Source organism: Nansenia antarctica (assembly GCF_963989245.1).
Source record: "Nansenia antarctica genome assembly, chromosome: 2".
Lineage (NCBI taxonomy): Eukaryota > Metazoa > Chordata > Actinopteri > Argentiniformes > Microstomatidae > Nansenia > Nansenia antarctica.
In genome coordinates this window covers 3,266,372-3,290,325 of record NC_137675.1, presented here as the reverse complement: position 1 = coordinate 3,290,325, position 23,954 = coordinate 3,266,372, and the positions used below count along the sequence as shown (strand labels likewise).

Genomic DNA, 23,954 nt, shown 5'->3' with positions numbered 1-23,954 from the left:
GAACGGCTGATACTTGAGGTGGAAAAATATATATTTTTGACAGTGGAGCAGGTAGAACGTTGACGGTGACAACGCTCAGGTGGAGCTTGGACAACGGGAAGTTGACACAACACCGATGGAGAGGTGACGCAACGCAGTAGGTGGAGCTTGGGCGTAACGCAACCCCAGTCAAACGTTTGACTGCAGTATCTATTCTATGCGCCTTATAATCCGGTGCGCCTTATAATCCGGTGCGCCCTGTATATGAAAACAGTTCTAAAATAGGCCATTCATTGAAGGTGCGCCTTATAATCCGGTGCGCCTTATAGTGCGAAAATACGGTACTGGACACACACACACACACACACACACACACACACAGGAACCCCCAGACACAGCTCAACTTCAAGTAGGACACACACACACAGACATGTAGACACACACAGACAGGCAGACAGGCAGACACACACACACACACACACACACATTAAATGCTTTATTTATGTCCACATAAATACAAAGTGCATTAAGGACATAAACACTAACAGTGCAGTCAGTTCATTGGGAGACATACAGATATGTTTGTGACTGTACAGCAACCAGTGTGTGTGTGTGTGTGTGTGTGTGTGTGTGTGTGTGTGTGTGTGTGTGTGTGTAGGATCTCCCTGGCGGAGGTGTATCAGGACAAGCCCCTCATGGAGGACATGCAGGGGAGGAAGCCCAACAATGACAACGCCGAGGTACACTCACACACACACTCACACACACACACACACACACACACTGCTATCATTTCAAACAAAGAATTTATGTGTTTAGAAGTGGAATTGCAATGAGTGTGTGTGTGTCTGTGTGTGTGTCTGTGTCTGTGTGTATACGTGTGTGTGTGTATGTGTGTGTGTGTATACGTGTGTGTGTGTGTGTGTGTCTGTGTCTGTGTGTGTGTATACGTGTGTGTGTGTGTGTGTGTGTATACGTGTGTGTGTGTGTGTGTGTGTGTGTGTGTCCCAGGAGTGTGCGGGTGTGTTGGGGGACTTCGTGACGCTCCTCAGACTGAAGTTTGGCTCCACCTCCCAGTCCTCCGTCACGATCCCCGACACCAAGACCAAACTGTTCTCCCAGTTCAAGGTGTACGTCATAGAGGACTGCATTGACAAGAACCGCAAAGACGTTCTGTGCAGGTAGGACACCCCTCCACACACACCTCCACACACACCTCCACACACACCTCCACACACACCTCCACACACACCTCCACACACACCTCCATACACACCTCCACACCAGGGTTTCCGTTAACCGGTAATTCCCGGACTTTGTCCGGTAAAAGTTGATGAAGTCCGACAAATTGAAAACTCGTCGGACATAAATGTCCGGTGAAAATAATTCCCTCTAAGCACAATTTGAATACAATTCGCTAAAGTTCACATTCTGATTCCTTCTATTTAAAAAAAGACGAATATATAGGCTATGTATTTATTTTATTATGATATGATTTGACACCGGCATGATGATGACTCCTAATGTGTAGGCTGCCTATGCGAAACAGCGGTTGTTTCCGGTGTGCGCTATAACTCGTGCACAATCGAGTCGAGGCAGAGAGGAGGATAGCGATGTTTCTCTCTGTGATAGTGTGATTATGCAAGCCTTTTCTGAAAGGGATGAGAACCCGATTGTTTCAGCTTCTCCCAGGGAGAAAGTGGTAGAGTTACCATCCTCCCCGAGTCCTACCATACCATCCGCTGACAGCCTATCTCTGCCTGTAACCGGCGAGCGATTGCGTGTCGCTCAAGTAGCTGATCAGTCATTAAACAAATGTTTTTTACATGCAGCTAGTGAGGAATCTGAAATAGGGGGCAACGTAGTTTATTTCCTTAACGATGGGATATTAATGCGTAAATGGTCTCCTCCTAATGCAAATGGTTGTGAGTGGAATACTGTAAAACAAGTGGTTGTGCCTGTGGGTTATAGACAACAGGTGTTATCTGTAGCACATGAGAGCCAGTGGTCAGGACATTTAGGTATAACTAAAACTTATCAGCTGATATTGAAACATTTATTTTGGCCCGGACTGAAGGCGGATGTTGCCAAGCACTGCCGCTGTTGCCATACTTGTCAGATGGCGGGTAAGCCTAATCAATCCATTCCACCCGCACCATTGCATCCCATTCCTGCTATAGGGGAGCCATTTGAACGTGTAATAATTGATTGTGTTGGACCTTTGCCTAGGACTAAAAGTGGAAGTCAGTATTTGCTTACTATTATGTGCGCTGCTACTCGTTTTCCCGAAGCTGTTCCGTTGCGTAACATATCAGCCAGCTCAGTGGTGAAAGCTTTAACAACGTTTTTTTCCACATTCGGTCTTCCTCTTGTTATACAATCTGGCACTAACTTTCAGTCTAAGCTTTTCAAACAAGCCCTAAGAACGTTAGGGGTACGATGTCACGCCAGAAGCCTACATGCTTGCACTGTTCAATAAAATGTTATACATCTAGACATTGTGGTATTTCTTTATATACGTATCCCAGCCTGCCTATTGTTTCTCAATAAACAGTTATGTTCTCCTCATTGACATACTCCCGAGTCCGATTAAGTATGATTTGACAGGCAGCTAAACGAAATGCCTTCCCAACCAGCGAGACCTGGTTATAGAAATGACGTTGTTTTATTGATAAAAAAAAGGGTAAAACTGGAAAGAGAAAATAGAAAACTCACATTAATCCCAAACAATTTAACAAACTTCAGTTAACGTAATGTGGAGTCTGTTCATTGATCGATGCTGTCTGTTCAGTTCCCAGTGAGGCGCCCGTTCAGCGCTGGACATAATGGCATAGCGCGCATGCGAATCATGTTATATTATTATATATTATATAGCTCGCATCTAATCGTATCGGATGAGAAATAGACATTAAATGGCACATATAGGCCGCTACACAACAGTAATCACCGCGACAAACAGCTATATTAGTTTTTTTTTTTTTTTTTTTTTTTTTTTTTTTTAGATTTTAATATGATGACCGGAATATATCACGTTTGTCCGGTAAATCGAAATCTTCCCGGACACGATGTCCGGCGGCAATTTTTTCTGACGGAAACCCTGCTCCACACACACCTCCACACACACCTCCATACACCCCTCCACACACACCTCCACACACACCTCCATACACACCTCCATACATACATACGTACATACATACTGTACAGGTAGGACACACCTCCATACAGACATACAAACCTGTTTATAGGTAAGACACAGGAACCCAAGAAGTGTGTGTGTGTGTTGTGTGTGTGTGTGTGTGTGTTGTGTGTGTGTGTGTGTGTGTGTGTTTGCGTGTGTGTGTGTGTGTGTGTGCGCGTGTGTGTGTGTTGCAGAACGGAGGACATCCACCACCTGGTCCTGGAGAACCTGATCCAGAGCACCTTGGCCATGTCCAACATTCAGATGAAGAGCTGCAGGTCCTTCCAGGTACACACACACACACACACACACACACACACACACACACACACACACACACACACACACACTCTACCGCACCTCCTACCAAGGCAAGTTTATTTGTATAGCACATTTCATACAAGTGCTTTACATACATTATTAAAAAATACAGCAAGAGGAGCATAGTAAGAATTATAGTAATTACAAATATATATATAAGAAGTAAAATAAATATAAATAAAGTAAAATAAGATAAATAGCTAAGTTTCCCAATGGAAGCATGTAGAGATTGAATAGAAGGGGGCCAAGGATTGATCCTTGTGGAACCCCACATGTCATTTTAATTTGGTCGGACACAAAGTTGCCAATGGAGACAGAGTAGCTTCTGTCCTGTAGGTAGGATTTAAACCGGTTTAAGGCAGTTCCTGAAAGTCCTACCCAGGTTTTTAGTCTATCTCTTAGAGGGAGATTTTTCTGGAGTCCTTAATAATGTAATTAAGGACCTTAATAAGAGCCGTTTCAGTGCTATGTAGGGGGAGAAAGCCCGATTGAAAGCCATCGAAGAGATCATTCAGGGTCAAATAATTGATAAGTTGTTCGTGTTCAATTATTCTTCCTATACTGGAAAGGTTTGATATGGGTCTGTAGTTATTCAGTACAAATGGGTCTTGGCCGTTCTTTTTTAGTAAAGGCTTGATAACTGCAGTTTTCGAGTTTTCAGGGAAAACGCCTGATGAAAGGGAGGTGTTGATTATATGTATTAGTTCACCTGCCACACAGCTAAAAATAAATAAATATGGAGGATAAACCATTGTGGATGGTTTAAGACATGACATGACATGATTTTGTCCAGAGTCTTGTAGTCGATGGTGTTAAATTATGACATGGCTGTTATGTTGTACATACACATTCCCTGTAACCTACACACAATGAGATGCATCTTTCCCTCTCTCCCTCTCTCCCTCTCTCCCTCTCCCCCCCTCCTCGTCCCCCTTTCCCTCCCCCTCCAGACCTTCCACACCTACAGTAAGTACCGTCAGGAGGTTCTGTACCAGGTGTTCCTGAAGTGTCGGAGGAAGGGCCTGGTGAACCGCCGCCGGGCCAGCAAGTTGGTGGCCCCCAAGAGGAGCCGGGCCCTGCCCATCCTGCCCATGAGCTACCAGCTGTCCCAGAGCTACTACAGGTCAGTACCATCCTCCCCATGAGCTACAGATTAGTACCAGCCCTGCCCTCTCCTACCCTGTCCTACCAGCCCTACCCTGTCCTACCCATGAGCTACCAGCTGTCTCAGAGCTACTGCAGGTTAGTACCAGCCCTGCCCTCTCCTACCCTGTCCTACCAGCCCTACCCTGTCCTACCCATGAGCTACCAGCTGTCTCAGAGCTACTACAGGTTAGTACCAGCCCTACCATCCCGGAACAGAGTTATTTGGTTGGAAATCTTCCCCTATGAAATGGGACAACCCTTCAAGACCCTGATATGTCATCAGTAGTATCATAGAAGTTTCATGCTATCATCTTTGATTTGTTACTACGGTGTTTCGACAGTTTCGACCGTGTTTTGACGCTGTTTTGACCACATTTCGACCGTGTTTCGACTATGTTTGACCGCTTCGTTCCCCTCCACAGGTGCTTCGGGTGGCGTTTCCCTGCGAGCCTCTGCAAGGAGGTGTACGACTTCCTGACGCCCCTGGGAGACAGCGACCGGGGAGACAGACCGCTCACTGCCTTCTACCACGAGAAGGAGAACAGAAACTTGACTGGGGAGGAGGAGAAGAAAGCGGAGGAGAAGAAAGGAGAGGAGAAGAAGAAAGCGGAGGAGAAGAAAGGGGAGAAGAAAGGAGAGGAGGAGAAGAAAGTGGAGGAGAAGAAAGGGGAGGAGGAGAAGAAAGGAGAGTACAAGATAGGAGAGGAGAGGACGGAGGAGGGGAAGAAAGACAGCGTAGAAACAGAGAAGGCGGACGAGCCGACGGAGAGTGAAAAGGGAGAGAACGCGAAAGAGGTGGAGAAGAACGGAGAGAAAGAGGAGGGAGGAGAGAAAGAGGAGGGAGGAGAGAAAGAGGATGGAGGAGAGAAAGAGGAGGGAGGAGAGAAAGAGGAGGGAGAGAAAGAGGATGGAGGAGAGAAAGAACAGGAGAAGGAGGATGAAAGGATGGAGACGGAGGAGTCGGACAAGACCAAGACCACCGAGCCCGACCAGAACCAAGCAGAAACCCAACAACAACAACAACAACAACAACCACCACCACCACAACAACCACCGCCAGGACAGTCGACCTCCGGGGGCCCCGTGGACGCCTCCCTCCCCCAGCCGGAGCCCCCCGAGGCGGGCCGAGCCCACAGCCCTTCCCCCCTGGACGTCCTGGAGCCCCTGGACGTGGAGGACATGCTGCACTACTCCCTGGACGCCCCGGGGGGGGCCGTGCTGGGCTGCCTCAGCCTGATGACCCTGGGCCTGCTGGCCGTGCACGTGTCCATACCCAAACACATCGTGGTGGTGGACAGCACCATGGTGGACAACGAGGCCGTCAAGGGGTGAGAGAGAGAGCTGTTTTGTTATGCTAGCTAATGGCTAGGCTAGGCTAGGCTAATCGTGGTTTGGTTAGACTGGTAATAGCTAGGCTAGGCTAATCACGGCTTGGTTAGGCTAGGCTAATCATAGCTTGGTTAGGCTAGTAATAGCTAGGCTAGGCTAGGCTAATCATAGCTTGGTTAGGCTAGTAAGGACTAGGCTAGGCTAGGCTAATCATGGCTTGGTTAGGCTAGTGATGGCTAGGCTAGGCTATTTTTTGTTTCATTTAACCTTTATTTTGTTACAAGTGTACAGACAGACAGTCAGACAAGACAGACAGGCAGATGCAAAATGAAGCCTGACTGTATAAGACTCAAACATCTACACTCTTGAGTATCACGTACGGGCATATTCATACAGGCACATTTACATTGAAATGTTTTGGCGTTTAGCAGACGCCTTTATCCAAAGCGACTTAGAACAAACCCATCTGTCTAAGTAAGTGAATCATCTGTCCATCAGTCATCAGGACTGTCCATCTGTCCATCAGTCATCATAGCAGGGAAAAGTAACCTATGCTCTGTCCATCAGTCATCATAGCAGGGAACAGTAACCTCTGCTCGGACCACGGGCAGTCACAATGCTAGAAGAAGGAAGAATTAAGATAATAATAATAATAAACTTTATTTGTATAGCACTTTACATCAAAGTGCTTTACAATAAGTAAGCAACAGTTTAAAACAATTTAAAACAACTATTTCAAATTAAAAACACACAATTTCGCAGCACAAATACAATAGGTAAAAACAACAAGTTTAAACAATTTAAAAACAACTATTTCAATTTAAAAACACACATAATTAAAAATATTATTATTATTATTATTATTATTATTTTTGTGTTATTATTATTTTTTATTATTAGTAAGAGAGGTCTCAGAAGGGATAGACCTGCTCACATAATCACACTGTCCCCCCCCCTTCCCTCCCTCCCCCTCCTCCCTCCTCTCCCCCTCAGGATCTCGGCCCTGGAGGATGACGAGGGTGAGGAGGAGGGGGGAGGCGGGGGCGGGGAGGAGGACGTGGAGGGCAGGAAGAGGATGGAGGTGAAGGCCCACCAGGCGTCCCACACCAACTACCTGATGATGCGCGGCTACTGCGCCCCGGGGATCGTCAACATCCGCAACCTGAACACCAACGACAGCATCGTGGTGGAGAGCTGCATCATGCGCCTGCAGTTGAGACGCACGCCCGCGCACACGCTGTTCAACACCGAGGACGACGGTGAGGGGAGGGGGGGAGGAGAGGGAGGGAGGGAGGGAGGCAGACACACGCTGTTCAACACCGAGGACGACGGTGAGGAGAGGGGGAGGGAGGAGAGGGAGGGAGGGAGGGAGGGAGGGAGGGGGGGAGGGGAGTTTGTGAGTTTGTTCCAAGCCGGGAGACAGACAGACAGACAGACAGACAGACAGACAGACAGGGAGGGAGGGAGGGTGGGAGGGTTGGAGGGTGGGAGGGAGAAAGACAGGGGCGGCTGTGGGTCAGGAGGTAGACCCTAATGATCGCAGATCGATGGTTCGAACCCCGGCTGGCCACATGTCGAGGTGTCCTTGGGCAAGACACTGAACCCCAAATTGCTCCCAATGAGCGGGCCGGCACCTTGCATGGTAGCTTGCCGCCGTTGGTGTGTGAATGTGTGTGAATGGGCCGTTGTAAAGAGCTTTGGAATAAGGTGCTATGTCAGTCCATTTCAATTTATTTTAGGCAGGCAGACAGACAATCTATCTTACTTACAAATCCACAAACATCATGATCTTCTTCAAACGTAAAATTAACTAACTTTGTGTTAATCTCTCTCTCCCCCCTCCCCCTCTCAGACTCCCTCCCCCCGCTCGACCTCTCCCGGCACGGCCCCTTCCTCCTGCCCTCCCTCCTGACCGGGACCGTGCGGCCCTGCCCCCCCCCCCAGGCCTGCCGCCAGCGCCTGGTCGCCCGGCGAGGCTACACCCCCCAGGACCTCAGCGCCAGCCTCTGCCTGCAGGGGGCGATAGAGAGCAGCGGTGCCTTCGGCCTGGACCGCCTGGACCTGATGAGAGAACACACACACCTGGACACACCTGGGGAGGGACGCACCAGAGGCCTGCAGGACTACATACAGGTACACACACACACCTACAGGTACACACACACACACACACACACACACACACACCTGGGGAGGGACGCACCAGAGGCCTGCAGGACTACATACAGGTACACACACACACACACACACACACACACACAGGTACACACACACACACACACACACACACACACAGGTACACACACACACACACACACCTGGGGAGGGACGCACCAGGGGTCTGCAGGACTACATACAGGTACACACACACACACACACACACACACACACACACACACACACACAGGTACACACACACACACACACACACACACACACACACCTGGGGAGGGACGCACCAGAGGCCTGCAGGACTACATACAGGTACACACACAGGTACACACACACAGGTACACACACACAGGTACACACACAGGTACACACACACAGGTACACACACACTCACACACACACACACACACACCTGGGGAGGGACACCCCAGGGGTCTGCAGGACTACATACAGGTACACACCAGGGGTGGGCATCGATGATCGATTAATTGATCGATAAGGTCTTGGTCGATCACTTTTCTTTTTTTTTTTTTTCTTTTTTTTTGAATAATAATAATGGAAATTAGTTTGTCCACGTGTCACCAGATTGCGTTCGTCTCTCACCCCTGAACATGTTAACATGATCATCTTTCTGAACAAGAACCAGTAGGCCTGCCGCCTACAGTCTCTCGCTGGAGTTTACATTTAAGTTAAGCTGGACGCTCTTAAGGACACTAACGTTTTCAGTCATCCTCCTATTTGTGAGTAACTGTTTTTTTACTGCTCCTATGGTGAGTTACTTATTTTCTATATTTTTATTTATAACGTAAAATGTGTTTTTAAGTTAAACAATTTAGGCTACTCACTGCCTTGTGGCTTGTTATCTGACTGTAGTGTCTAGTTTGGATGTGAATGAATGAATGTGTGCAATAGCAACACAAATAAAGTTTTTTCCCCAAGGAAAACATGCTTGTTATTTCTGCCCTATTTTTTTTTCCCGGAAAAAAAAAAAAAAAAAGTGATCGACCAAGACCTTATCGATCAATTAATCGATCATCGATGCCCACCCCTAGTACACACACACACACACACACACACACACACACACACACACACACACACACACTCACACCTGGGGAGGGACGCACCAGGGGTCTGCAGGACTACATACAGGTACACACACACACACACACACACACACACACACACACACACACACACCTGGGGAGGGACGCACCAGGGGTCTGCAGGACTACATACAGGTACACACACACACACACACACACTCACACACACACACACACACACACACACACACACACCTGGGGAGGGACGCACCAGGGGTCTGCAGGACTACATACAGGTACACACACACACACACACACTCACACACACACACACACACACACACACACACACACACACACACACACACCTGGGGAGGGACGCACCAGGGGTCTGCAGGACTACATACAGGTACACACACACACACACACACTCACACACACACACACACACACACACACACACACACACAGGTAGCCCAACTGTAAACACAAGTTGAATGACGTCAGACTCTCGTTCCACAATCAATAGTAATAATAATTACTGACCTATATGAATATTATGTGCTACAGAACCGACATTAGGTCTGAACATCTGTCCATACCCTCCTAGTATGAACATCTGTCCGTACCCTCCTAGTATGAACATCTGTCCGTACCGTCCTAATAGTTTAGAACATCTGAGGCCGTATCTCCCCTGTGGATTACCTGCCCAGGGATGCTGATGTCATGTAGCTACCCAGCTAACTCAGCTAACTCAGGGAGAGTCAATGACTGTCCATCCTCCCTTTTAAATAGAGGAATAAATATATATATATATATTTTAAACTAATAGTGCTACAGAACCGACATTAGTTCTGTCCGTTAATTTGCAATAAATTTAATTTATTTGGAATAGGAAAAAGTGTTAACGGTGCTAATGTTAAAAATGTACTTAACCCTAACCCTAACCCTTGGGAATGATTATCCAAATAATCTATTATTCTGCCCCATGCCTATCCATAACCACTAGTGTGTCTACTATACTATTAAGAGTATTACGGTTGTGGTGTCTATTAGGAGTATTACGGTTAAGGTCACAGTGTCTATTAGGAGTATTACGGTTAAGGTCACAGTGTCTATTAGGAGTATTACGGTGCTGATCGTGGTGTCTATTAGGAGTATTACGGTGATGATCATGGTGTCTATTCTGAGTATTTATAACCGTAATACTCCTAATAGACACCATGATAATAACTGTATCATGGTGTCTATTAGGAGTATTACGGTTCTGATCACAGTGTCTATTAGGAGTATTACGGTCGTGGTGTCTATTAGGAGTATTACGGTACTGATCTATTAGGAGTATTACGGTACTGACCTATTAGGAGTATTACGGTACTGACCTATTAGGAGTATTACGGTACTGACCCTGGTACCCCTGATTCTGCCCCCCCAGGACCTGGTGGAGGAGGGGGCGGTGCTGGAGCTGGGCGGGGGCTCTGTGCGTCTGGTGGCCCGGGAGCAGGCGGGGCCCTGGCTCCTGACCTCCACAAAGAGGCTGCGCTCCGGGGGCCACCTGCCCCACCAAGGGAACAGGGAGCCTGGCCTCCGCAGGGGCCTCGAAGACCCCCCCCCCGGAGAGGACCAGGACCAGGGAGGACCGCCCCCCGCTAAGAGAGCCAGGGAGGGAGAGGGGGAGGTGGGAGAGGGGGAGGAAGGAGAGAGGATGGAAGAGGAGGAGGAGGAGGAAGAGGAGGGGGAGAAGAGACGGATGGAGTCCGAGGAACGGGAGGGAGGGAAGGAGGGAGAGAGGAGAGAGGAGGTGGAGAGAAGAGAAGAGGGGGGAGAGAAGGAGGGAGAGAGGGGAGAGGAGGTGGAGAGAAGAGAGGAGGGGGGAGAGAAGGAGGGAGAGAGGGGAGAGGAGGGGGGAGAAAAGGAGGGAGAGAGGGGTGAGGAGAGACCTTTGTCGTCGTCATCGTCAGCCACAGTCCCGCCCCTCAGCCTGACCAATGAGACGACAGGAGGGTCAGGAGGACAGACAGCAGGTGAGGGACGTGTGTGTGTGTGTGTGTGTGTGTGTGTGTGTGAGAGAGAGTGTGAGTGTGAGTGTGAGTGTGAGTGTGAGTGTGAGTGTGAGTGTCTGTGTGTGTGTGTGTGAGACTGTCTGTGTTTGTCTGTCTCTGTCTCTCTGTCTGTGTCTGTCTGTCTGTCTGTGTCTGTCTGTCTCTCTGTCTTTGTCTGTCTGTCTCTCTGTCTGCCTGTCTGTCTGTCTCTCTCTCTGTCTGTCTCTTTCTCTGTCTGCCTGTCTGTCTGTCTGCCTGCGTGTCCGTCTGTCTGACAGGTGTGTGTGTGTGTGTTCCAGAGGGAGAGGCAGAGCCATCAGCAGCAGGAGAGAAGAGTAATATGTGAGTATATCTGTACCTGTATGTATATATATATATAATTACCTGTAAATACCTGGAGCAGGTGAACATCACCTGTACTGTAGAACCTGGTAAACCTCCTGTAGATTCTAGTCAGACACAAGGCAACGCGCGTGCTCACTCTGCACTCATTGCGTATGTTACTTCGTTTACATGAAGGGCTGTGAGAACGCAAATCAGAGAAATAATTTATGCAACAATGTTGCAATCTCATCCACTTGCTCCGGGTCCCGATTCAGACTTTCATGTCTGTTCGGAATTACATGACTGTGATTGGTTGATTTCCTCTGACCAGCAGACTGACTCGCCTCTCTCTCTCTGTGTCTCTCTGTGTCTCTCTCTCTCTCTCTCTCTCTGTGTCTCTCTCTGTCTCTCTCTCTCTGTGTCTCTCTGTGTCTCTCTCTCTCTGCCTCTCTCTCTCTCTGTGTCTCTCTCTGCCTCTCTCTCTCTCTCTCTCTCTCTCTCTGTCTCTCTCTCTCTCTCTCTCTCTCTGTCTCTCTCTCTCTGTGTCTCTCTCTGCCTCTCTCTCTCTCTCTCTCTGCCTCTCTCTCTCTCTGCCTCTCTCTCTGCCTCTCTCTCTCTCTGTGTCTCTCTCTGCCTCTCTCTCTCTGTCTCTCTCTCTCTCTGTCTCTCTCTCTCTCTGTCTCTCTCTCTCTGTGTCTCTCTCTCTGTCTCTCTCCCTCCCCCTCCCTCCCCTCCTCCTCCCCTCCCCCCTCCATCCTCCTCCTCTCTCAGTGACAGTGACGTGTGCTTCATCAGTCGTCCGTGGCGTATCGTGGACGGCAGTCTGAACCGGCCCGTGTGTAAGGGGATGATGGAAGCCGTGCTGTACCACGTCATGGCCCGGCCCGGCCTTACCCAGCATGCACTGGTGGAGCACTACCGCGACGTCCTGCAGCCCGTGGCCGTGCTGGACTTGGTCCAGGTAAACACCTCACCTGTCAATCACACTGTCACTAGACCCTTCCCTTAACAACTAGACCCTCCCCGTAACAACTGGACCCTCCCCGTAACAACTAGACCCTCCCTGTAACAATTAGACCCTCCCCGTAACAACTAGACTCTCCCTGTAACAACTGGACCCTCCCCGTAACAACTGGACCCTCCCCTTAACAACTGGACTCTCCCCTTAACAACTGGACCCTCCCCGTAACAACTGGACCCTCCCCTTAACAACTAGACCCTCCCTGTAACAACTGGACTCTCCCCTTAACAACTGGACCCTCCCCTTAACAACTGGACTCTCCCCTTAACAACTAGACCCTCCCTGTAACAACTGGACTCTCCCCTTAACAACTAGACCCTCCCTGTAACAACTGGACTCTCCCCTTAACAACTGGACCCTCCCCTTAACAACTGGACCCTCCCTGTAACAACTGGACCCTCCCCTTAACAACTGGACCCTCCCCTTAACAACTAGACCCTCCCCTTAACAACTGGACCCTCCCCTTAACAACTGGACTCTCCCCTTAACAACTAGACCCTCCCTGTAACAACTAGACCCTCCCCGTAACAACTAGACCCTCCCCGTAACAACTAGACCCTCCCCTTAACAACTGGACCCTCCCCTTAACAACTAGACCCTCCCCGTAACAACTGGACCCTCCCCTTAACAACTGGACCCTCCCCTTAACAACTAGACCCTCCCCTTAACAACTAGACCCTCCCTGTAACAACTAGACCCTCCCTGTAACAACTGGACCCTCCCCGTAACAACTGGACACTCCCCTTAACAACTGGACACTCCCTGTAACAACTGGACACTCCCTGTAACAACTGGACCCTCCCCTTAACAACTGGACACTCCCCTTAACAACTGGACACTCCCTGTAACAACTGGACACTCCCTGTAACAACTGGACCCTCCCCTTAACAACTGGACACTCCCCTTAACAACTGGACCCTCCCCTTAACAACTGGACCCTCCCCGTAACAACTGGACACTCCCCTTAACAACTAGACCCTCCCTGTAACAACTGGACCCTCCCCGTAACAACTGGACACTCCCCTTAACAACTGGACACTCCCTGTAACAACTGGACACTCCCTGTAACAACTGGACCCTCCCCTTAACAACTGGACCCTCCCCTTAACAACTGGACCCTCCCCTTAACAACTGGACCCTCCCCTTAACAACTGGACCCTCCCCTTAACAACTAGACCCTCCCCGTAACAACTGGACCCTCCCCTTAACAACTGGACCCTCCCCTTAACAACTGGACCCTCCCCTTAACAACTGGACCCTCCCCTTAACAACTGGACCCTCCCCTTAACAACTAGACCCTCCCCGTAACAACTAGACCCTCCCTGTAACAACTAGACCCTCCTCTTAACAACTGGACCCTCCCCGTAACAACTAGACCCTCCCCTGTAACAACTAGACCCTCCCCATAACAACTAGACCCTCCCCTTAACAACTAGACCCTCCCCTTAACAACTAGACCCTCCCTGTAACAACTAGACCCTCCCCGTAACAACTGGACCCTCCCCTTAACAACTAGACCCTCCCCTTAACAACTAGACCCTCCCCTTAACAACTAGACCCTCCCCGTAACAACTAGACCCTCCCTGTAACAACTAGACCCTCCCTGTAACAACTAGACCCTCCCCGTAACAACTAGACCCTCCCTGTAACAACTAGACCCTCCCCTTAACAACTAGACCCTCCCCTTAACAACTAGACCCTCCCCGTAACAACTAGACCCTCCCTGTAACAACTGGACCCTCCCCTTAACAACTAGACCCTCCCCTTAACAACTAGACCCTCCCCGTAACAACTAGACTCTCCCCTTAACAACTAGACCCTCCCCGTAACAACTAGACCCTCCCCGTAACAACTAGACCCTCCCCTTAACAACTGGACCCTCCCCGTAACAACTAGACCCTCCCCGTAACAACTAGACCCTCCCCGTAACAACTAGACCCTCCCCTTAACAACTAGACCCTCCCCGTAACAACTAGACCCTCCCCTTAACAACTAGACCCTCCCCTTAACAATTAGACCCTCCCCGTAACAACTAGACCCTCCCTGTAACAACTAGACCCTCCCCTTAACAACTGGACCCTCCACAACCTGTAGCTCTACTGGACCTGGTCCAGGTAAACACCTCACCTGTCAATCACACTGTCACTAGACCCTCCCCTTAACAACTGGACCCTCCCCGTAACAACTGGACTCTCCCCTTAACAACTGGACTCTCCCCGTAACAACTGGACCCTCCCCTTAACAACTAGACCCTCCCTGTAACAACTGGACCCTCCCCTTAACAACTGGACCCTCCCCTTAACAACTAGACCCTCCCCGTAACAACTGGACCCTCCCCGTAACAACTGGACCCTCCCCTTAACAACTGGACCCTCCCCTTAACAACTGGACCCTCCCCTTAACAACTGGACCCTCCCCGTAACAACTGGACCCTCCCCTTAACAACTGGACCCTCCCCGTAACAACTGGACCCTCCCCTTAACAACTGGACCCTCCCCTTAACAACTAGACCCTCCCTGTAACAACTAGACCCTCCCCTTAACAACTAGACCCTCCCCTTAACAACTGGACCCTCCCCTTAACAACTAGACCCTCCCCGTAACAACTAGACCCTCCCCGTAACAACTAGACCCTCCCCTTAACAACTGGACCCTCCCCTTAACAACTGGACCCTCCCCGTAACAACTGGACCCTCCCCTTAACAACTGGACCCTCCCCTTAACAACTAGACCCTCCCCTTAACAACTGGACCCTCCCCTTAACAACTAGACCCTCCCCTTAACAACTAGACCCTCCCCTTAACAACTGGACTCTCCCCGTAACAACTAGACCCTCCCCGTAACAACTGGACCCTCCCTGTAACAACTGGACCCTCCCTGTAACAACTGGACCCTCCCCGTAACAACTGGACCCTCCCCTTAACAACTGGACCCTCCCCTTAACAACTAGACCCTCCCCGTAACAACTAGACCCTCCCCTTAACAACTGGACCCTCCCCTTAACAACTAGACCCTCCCCTTAACAACTAGACCCTCCCCTTAACAACTAGACCCTCCCCTTAACAACTAGACCCTCCCCGTAACAACTAGACCCTCCCTGTAACAACTAGACCCTCCCCGTAACAACTGGACCCTCCCCTTAACAACTGGACTCTCCCCTTAACAACTAGACCCTCCCCTTAACAACTGGACCCTCCCCTTAACAACTAGACCCTCCCCTTAACAACTAGACCCTCCCCTTAACAACTAGACCCTCCCCTTAACAACTGGACCCTCCCCGTAACAACTGGACCCTCCCCTTAACAACTAGACCCTCCCCGTAACAACTGGACTCTCCCCTTAACAACTAGACCCTCCCCTTAACAACTGGACCCTCCCCTTAACAACTAGACCCTCCCCTTAACAACTAGACCCTCCCCTTAACAACTAGACCCTCCCCTTAACAACTGGACCCTCCCCGTAACAACTGGACCCTCCCCTTAACAACTAGACCCTCCCCGTAACAACTGGACCCTCCCCTTAACAACTAGACCCTCCCCGTAACAACTAGACCCTCCCCGTAACAACTGGACCCTCCCCGTAACAACTGGACCCTCCCCGTAACAACTGGACCCTCCCCGTAACAACTGGACCCTCCCCGTAACAACTGGACCCTCCCCGTAACAACTGGACCCTCCCCGTAACAACTGGACCCTCCCCGTAACAACTGGACCCTCCCCGTAACAACTGGACCCTCCCCTTAACAACTGGACCCTCCCCGTAACAACTGGACCCTCCCCGTAACAACTGGACCCTCCCCGTAACAACTAGACCCTCCCCTTAACAACTAGACCCTCCCCGTAACAACTAGACCCTCCCCGTAACAACTGGACTCTCCCCTTAACAACTAGACCCTCCCCGTAACAACTAGACCCTCCCCTTAACAACTAGACCCTCCCCGTAACAACTGGACTCTCCCCTTAACAACTAGACCCTCCCCTTAACAACTGGACCCTCCCCTTAACAACTGGACTCTCCCCTTAACAACTGGACTCTCCCCTTAACAACTAGACCCTCCCCGTAACAACTGGACCCTCCCTGTAACAACTGGACTCTCCCCTTAACAACTAGACCCTCCCCGTAACAACTAGACCCTCCCCTTAACAACTGGACCCTCCCTGTAACAACTAGACCCTCCCCGTAACAACTAGACCCTCCCTGTAACAACTAGACCCTCCCCTTAACAACTAGACCCTCCCCTTAACAACTAGACCCTCCCCTTAACAACTAGACCCTCCCTGTAACAACTAGACCCTCCCCGTAACAACTGGACCCTCCCCTTAACAACTAGACCCTCCCCTTAACAACTGGACCCTCCCCGTAACAACTGGACCCTCCCCTTAACAACTAGACCCTCCCCTTAACAACTGGACCCTCCCCGTAACAACTAGACCCTCCCCGTAACAACTAGACCCTCCCTGTAACAACTGGACCCTCCCCTTAACAACTAGACCCTCCCCTTAACAACTGGACCCTCCCCTTAACAACTAGACCCTCCCCTTAACAACTAGACCCTCCCCTTAACAACTGGACCCTCCCCTTAACAACTAGACCCTCCCCTTAACAACTAGACCCTCCCCTTAACAACTAGACCCTCCCTGTAACAACTGGACTCTCCCCTTAACAATTAGACCCTCCCTGTAACAACTGGACTCTCCCCTTAACAATTAGACCCTCCCCGTAACAACTGGACCCTCCCCGTAACAACTGGACCCTCCCCTTAACAACTGGACCCTCCCCTTAACAACTGGACCCTCCCTGTAACAACTAGACCCTCCCCTTAACAACTGGACCCTCCCCGTAACAACTGGACCCTCCCCTTAACAACTAGACCCTCCCCGTAACAACTGGACCCTCCCCTTAACAACTAGACCCTCCCCTTAACAACTGGACCCTCCCCTTAACAACTGGACCCTCCCCTTAACAACTAGACCCTCCCCTTAACAACTGGACCCTCCCCTTAACAACTAGACCCTCCCCTTAACAACTGGACCCTCCCCGTAACAACTGGACCCTCCCCTTAACAACTAGACCCTCCCCGTAACAACTGGACCCTCCCCTTAACAACTAGACCCTCCCCGTAACAACTAGACCCTCCCCGTAACAACTGGACCCTCCCCGTAACAACTGGACCCTCCCCGTAACAACTGGACCCTCCCCGTAACAACTGGACCCTCCCCGTAACAACTGGACCCTCCCCGTAACAACTGGACCCTCCCCGTAACAACTGGACCCTCCCCGTAACAACTGGACCCTCCCCGTAACAACTGGACCCTCCCCGTAACAACTGGACCCTCCCCGTAACAACTGGACCCTCCCCGTAACAACTGGACCCTCCCCTTAACAACTGGACCCTCCCCGTAACAACTAGACCCTCCCCGTAACAACTAGACCCTCCCCTTAACAACTAGACCCTCCCCGTAACAACTAGACCCTCCCCGTAACAACTGGACTCTCCCCTTAACAACTAGACCCTCCCCGTAACAACTAGACCCTCCCCTTAACAACTAGACCCTCCCCGTAACAACTGGACTCTCCCCTTAACAACTAGACCCTCCCCTTAACAACTGGACCCTCCCCTTAACAACTGGACTCTCCCCTTAACAACTGGACTCTCCCCTTAACAACTAGACCCTCCCCGTAACAACTGGACTCTCCCCGTAACAACTAGACCCTCCCCGTAACAACTAGACCCTCCCTGTAACAACTAGACCCTCCCCTTAACAACTAGACCCTCCCCTTAACAACTAGACCCTCCCCTTAACAACTAGACCCTCCCTGTAACAACTAGACCCTCCCCGTAACAACTGGACCCTCCCCTTAACAACTAGACCCTCCCCTTAACAACTGGACCCTCCCCGTAACAACTGGACCCTCCCCGTAACAACTAGACCCTCCCCTTAACAACTGGACCCTCCCCGTAACAACTAGACCCTCCCCGTAACAACTAGACCCTCCCTGTAACAACTGGACCCTCCCCTTAACAACTAGACCCTCCCCTTAACAACTGGACCCTCCCCTTAACAACTAGACCCTCCCCTTAACAACTAGACCCTCCCCTTAACAACTGGACCCTCCCCTTAACAACTAGACCCTCCCCTTAACAACTAGACCCTCCCCTTAACAACTAGACCCTCCCCTTAACAACTGGACCCTCCCCTTAACAACTAGACCCTCCCCTTAACAACTAGACCCTCCCCTTAACAACTAGACCCTCCCTGTAACAACTGGACTCTCCCCTTAACAATTAGACCCTCCCTGTAACAACTGGACTCTCCCCTTAACAATTAGACCCTCCCCGTAACAACTGGACCCTCCCCGTAACAACTGGACCCTCCCCTTAACAACTGGACCCTCCCCTTAACAACTGGACCCTCCCTGTAACAACTGGACCCTCCCCTTAACAACTAGACCCTCCCCTTAACAACTAGACCCTCCCCTTAACAACTGGACCCTCCCCTTAACAACTAGACCCTCCCCGTAACAACTGGACCCTCCCCTTAACAACTAGACCCTCCCCTTAACAACTAGACCCTCCCCTTAACAACTGGACCCTCCCCTTAACAACTAGACCCTCCCCTTAACAACTAGACCCTCCCCTTAACAACTGGACTCTCCCCTTAACAACTAGACCCTCCCCTTAACAACTGGACCCTCCCCTTAACAACTAGACCCTCCCCTTAACAACCAGACCCTCCCCGTAACAACTAGACCCTCCCCTTAACAACTAGACCCTCCCCGTAACAACTGGACCCTCCCCTTAACAACTAGACCCTCCCCTTAACAACTAGACCCTCCCCGTAACAACTAGACCCTCCCCTTAACAACTGGACCCTCCCCGTAACAACTAGACCCTCCCCGTAACAACTAGACCCTCCCTGTAACAACTAGACCCTCCCCTTAACAACTAGACCCTCCCCTTAACAACTAGACCCTCCCCTTAACAACTAGACCCTCCCTGTAACAACTAGACCCTCCCCGTAACAACTGGACCCTCCCCTTAACAACTAGACCCTCCCCTTAACAACTGGACCCTCCCCGTAACAACTGGACCCTCCCCTTAACAACTAGACCCTCCCCTTAACAACTGGACCCTCCCCGTAACAACTAGACCCTCCCCGTAACAACTAGACCCTCCCCGTAACAACTGGACCCTCCCCTTAACAACTGGACCCTCCCCTTAACAACTGGACCCTCCCCTTAACAACTAGACCCTCCCCTTAACAACTAGACCCTCCCCTTAACAACTGGACCCTCCCCTTAACAACTAGACCCTCCCCTTAACAACTAGACCCTCCCCTTAACAACTAGACCCTCCCTGTAACAACTGGACTCTCCCCTTAACAATTAGACCCTCCCTGTAACAACTGGACTCTCCCCTTAACAATTAGACCCTCCCCGTAACAACTGGACCCTCCCCGTAACAACTGGACCCTCCCCTTAACAACTGGACCCTCCCCTTAACAACTGGACCCTCCCTGTAACAACTAGACTCTCCCCTTAACAACTAGACCCTCCCCTTAACAACTGGACCCTCCCCTTAACAACTAGACCCTCCCCTTAACAACTAGACCCTCCCCTTAACAACTAGACCCTCCCCTTAACAACTGGACCCTCCCCGTAACAACTGGACCCTCCCCTTAACAACTAGACCCTCCCCGTAACAACTGGACCCTCCCCTTAACAACTAGACCCTCCCCGTAACAACTAGACCCTCCCCGTAACAACTGGACCCTCCCCGTAACAACTGGACCCTCCCCGTAACAACTGGACCCTCCCCGTAACAACTGGACCCTCCCCGTAACAACTGGACCCTCCCCGTAACAACTGGACCCTCCCCGTAACAACTGGACCCTCCCCGTAACAACTGGACCCTCCCCGTAACAACTGGACCCTCCCCGTAACAACTGGACCCTCCCCGTAACAACTGGACCCTCCCCGTAACAACTGGACCCTCCCCTTAACAACTGGACCCTCCCCGTAACAACTGGACCCTCCCCGTAACAACTGGACCCTCCCCGTAACAACTAGACCCTCCCCTTAACAACTAGACCCTCCCCGTAACAACTAGACCCTCCCCGTAACAACTGGACTCTCCCCTTAACAACTAGACCCTCCCCGTAACAACTAGACCCTCCCCTTAACAACTAGACCCTCCCCGTAACAACTGGACTCTCCCCTTAACAACTAGACCCTCCCCTTAACAACTGGACCCTCCCCTTAACAACTGGACTCTCCCCTTAACAACTGGACTCTCCCCTTAACAACTAGACCCTCCCCGTAACAACTGGACTCTCCCCTTAACAACTAGACCCTCCCCGTAACAACTAGACCCTCCCCTTAACAACTGGACCCTCCCCGTAACAACTAGACCCTCCCCGTAACAACTAGACCCTCCCTGTAACAACTAGACCCTCCCCTTAACAACTAGACCCTCCCCTTAACAACTAGACCCTCCCCTTAACAACTAGACCCTCCCTGTAACAACTAGACCCTCCCCGTAACAACTGGACCCTCCCCTTAACAACTAGACCCTCCCCTTAACAACTGGACCCTCCCCGTAACAACTGGACCCTCCCCTTAACAACTAGACCCTCCCCTTAACAACTGGACCCTCCCCGTAACAACTAGACCCTCCCCGTAACAACTAGACCCTCCCTGTAACAACTGGACCCTCCCCTTAACAACTAGACCCTCCCCTTAACAACTGGACCCTCCCCTTAACAACTAGACCCTCCCCTTAACAACTAGACCCTCCCCTTAACAACTGGACCCTCCCCTTAACAACTAGACCCTCCCCTTAACAACTAGACCCTCCCCTTAACAACTAGACCCTCCCCTTAACAACTGGACCCTCCCCTTAACAACTAGACCCTCCCCTTAACAACTAGACCCTCCCCTTAACAACTAGACCCTCCCTGTAACAACTGGACTCTCCCCTTAACAATTAGACCCTCCCTGTAACAACTAGACCCTCCCCTTAACAATTAGACCCTCCCCGTAACAACTGGACCCTCCCCGTAACAACTGGACCCTCCCCTTAACAACTGGACCCTCCCCTTAACAACTGGACCCTCCCTGTAACTGCTGGACCCTCCCCTTAACAACTAGACCCTCCCCTTAACAACTGGACCCTCCCCTTAACAACTAGACCCTCCCCGTAACAACTGGACCCTCCCCTTAACAACTAGACCCTCCCCTTAACAACTAGACCCTCCCCTTAACAACTGGACCCTCCCCTTAACAACTAGACCCTCCCCTTAACAACTAGACCCTCCCCTTAACAACTGGACTCTCCCCTTAACAACTAGACCCTCCCCTTAACAACTGGACCCTCCCCTTAACAACTAGACCCTCCCCTTAACAACCAGACCCTCCCCTTAACAACTAGACCCTCCCCGTAACAACTGGACCCTCCCCTTAACAACTAGACCCTCCCCGTAACAACTGGACCCTCCCCTTAACAACTGGACCCTCCCCTTAACAACTAGACCCTCCCCTTAACAACCAGACCCTCCCCTTAACAACTAGACCCTCCCCGTAACAACTGGACCCTCCCCTTAACAACTAGACCCTCCCCTTAACAACTGGACCCTCCCCGTAACAACTAGACCCTCCCCTTAACAACTGGACCCTCCCCTTAACAACTAGACCCTCCCCTTAACAACTGGACCCTCCCCTTAACAACTGGACCCTCCCCTTAACAACTAGACCCTCCCCTTAACAACTAGACCCTCCCCTTAACAACTAGACCCTCCCCTTAACAACCAGGCCCTCCCCGTAACAACCTGTAGCTGTACAGGTAAACCTCACCTGTCCGTCAGTCAGTAGCCTCTCCTGTGCACAGATTAATGCTGTGTTCAAATGCTCCTTGGAAATCTCTGACATCTCCCTGGATCGCGTCCGATTGGTCGGTTGTGAAAGGGCAAGATCTGAGATCTCAACGTGGCTTCAGTCTCCTGCTTTCTGAGGAGCGCCTGAATGCAGCATGATGACCTCACCTGTCTGTCACATGACCTCACCTGTCTGTCACATGACCTCACCTGTCTGTCACATGACCTCACCTGTCTGTCACATGACCTCACCTGTCTGTCACATGACCTCACCTGTCTGTCACATGACCTCACCTGTCTGTCACATGACCTCACCTGTCTGTCACATGACCTCACCTGTCTGTCACAGTAACTCCTCCCCTGTTCAGGGAAACCTCCACTCAAATGCTTCTGTCCAAACTCACCTTTCTCCCCATCCCTCTCTCTCTCTCTCCCACCCCCTTTCTCCCACTCTCTCTCACCCTTCCCCCGCTTCCTCTTTCCCTCTCCCTCCCCTCCCTCTCCCTCCCCTCCCTCTCCCTCCCCCCCTCCGCCAGGTGCTGATTGAGATCGGCTGCCTGAGGAGGAAGTTCCTGTCGAGTCGTCCCAAGCCCTCCCTCTTCTCCTCCCCGGGCGCCACCTCCGTGTCCAGGGAGGTGGGCGGGGCCAGGGGCGGGGCCAGGGCGGGGGAGGGCACCGTGTTCTACGAGTCCACCGTGGACTGCTGCCTGCGGCTGGGTCAGGTGTTCCCCCACGAGCTCAACTGGAACCAGTGGATCAACTTCCCCGGGGGAGCGGGGCTGGAGGGCTAGGCTAACCATGGCTAGTAAGGGCTAGGCTAATTATGGCTTGGTTTGGCTAACCATGGCTAGGCTAATTATGGCTTGGTTTGGCTAACCATGGCTAGGCTAATTATGGCTTGGTTTGGCTAACCATGGCTAGTAAGGGCTAGGCTAGGCTAGGCTAATTATGGCTTGGTTTGGCTAACCATGGCTAGGCTAATTATGGCTTGGTTTGGCTAACCATGGCTAGGCTAATTATGGCTTGGTTTGGCTAACCATGGCTAGGCTAATTATGGCTTGGTTTGGCTAACCATGGCTAGGCTAATTATGGCTTGGTTAGGCTAACCATGGCTAACCTAGGCTAGTAATGGCTAGGTTAGGCTAACCATGGCTAAGCTAGGCTAGTAATGGCTAGGTTTGGCTAACCTATAGTCCCAATAGTTGTTGAAAGACTTAAGTTCAGTTGGATGTGTTGGACTAGGTTCTCAAAGGGACAGTTGGCGGCCGTTTTAGAGAACGTCTGGTCCAGTTCTGGTTTTACAGAGCTAGAACGTATGCCTTGTGTTATGTTTACGTGCAGGAATTCTGTTTACACATTTGTGAAAGCTGTTCGTTATTACTTTTAACTAAGTTTTTTTTGTTGTATGTTATGTTGCTAAATTGTAATTTTGAGAGTGGGACTTAATAAATAAAGATAGTTAAAAAGAGTGATGTTTCACCGTGAGTGGAAGGATGGGTGAGAGAGAGAGAAGGGATGACAT

The 23,954-nt window shown here is 50.9% G+C and overlaps 1 protein-coding gene across 1 annotated transcript in view; it reads left to right on the top strand.

The window, feature by feature from the left end:
* LOC308151713 (general transcription factor 3C polypeptide 1-like) overlaps positions 1-23,223 on the top strand; it is a gene marked incomplete at both ends in the record, with an annotated part of 34,871 nt that extends 11,648 nt beyond the window's left edge. The window contains 12 exons of the mRNA XM_080524628.1: positions 638-719; positions 991-1,160; positions 3,355-3,448; positions 4,432-4,604; positions 5,050-5,955; positions 6,950-7,215; positions 7,809-8,089; positions 10,610-10,831; positions 11,102-11,198; positions 11,516-11,558; positions 12,312-12,501; positions 22,969-23,223. Of these exons, the coding sequence (XP_080380754.1) occupies positions 638-719; positions 991-1,160; positions 3,355-3,448; positions 4,432-4,604; positions 5,050-5,955; positions 6,950-7,215; positions 7,809-8,089; positions 10,610-10,831; positions 11,102-11,198; positions 11,516-11,558; positions 12,312-12,501; positions 22,969-23,223 (2,779 nt within the window). The remainder of the gene's footprint in view (positions 1-637; positions 720-990; positions 1,161-3,354; positions 3,449-4,431; positions 4,605-5,049; positions 5,956-6,949; positions 7,216-7,808; positions 8,090-10,609; positions 10,832-11,101; positions 11,199-11,515; positions 11,559-12,311; positions 12,502-22,968) is intronic.
* Positions 23,224-23,954: the final 731 nt, after the last annotated feature.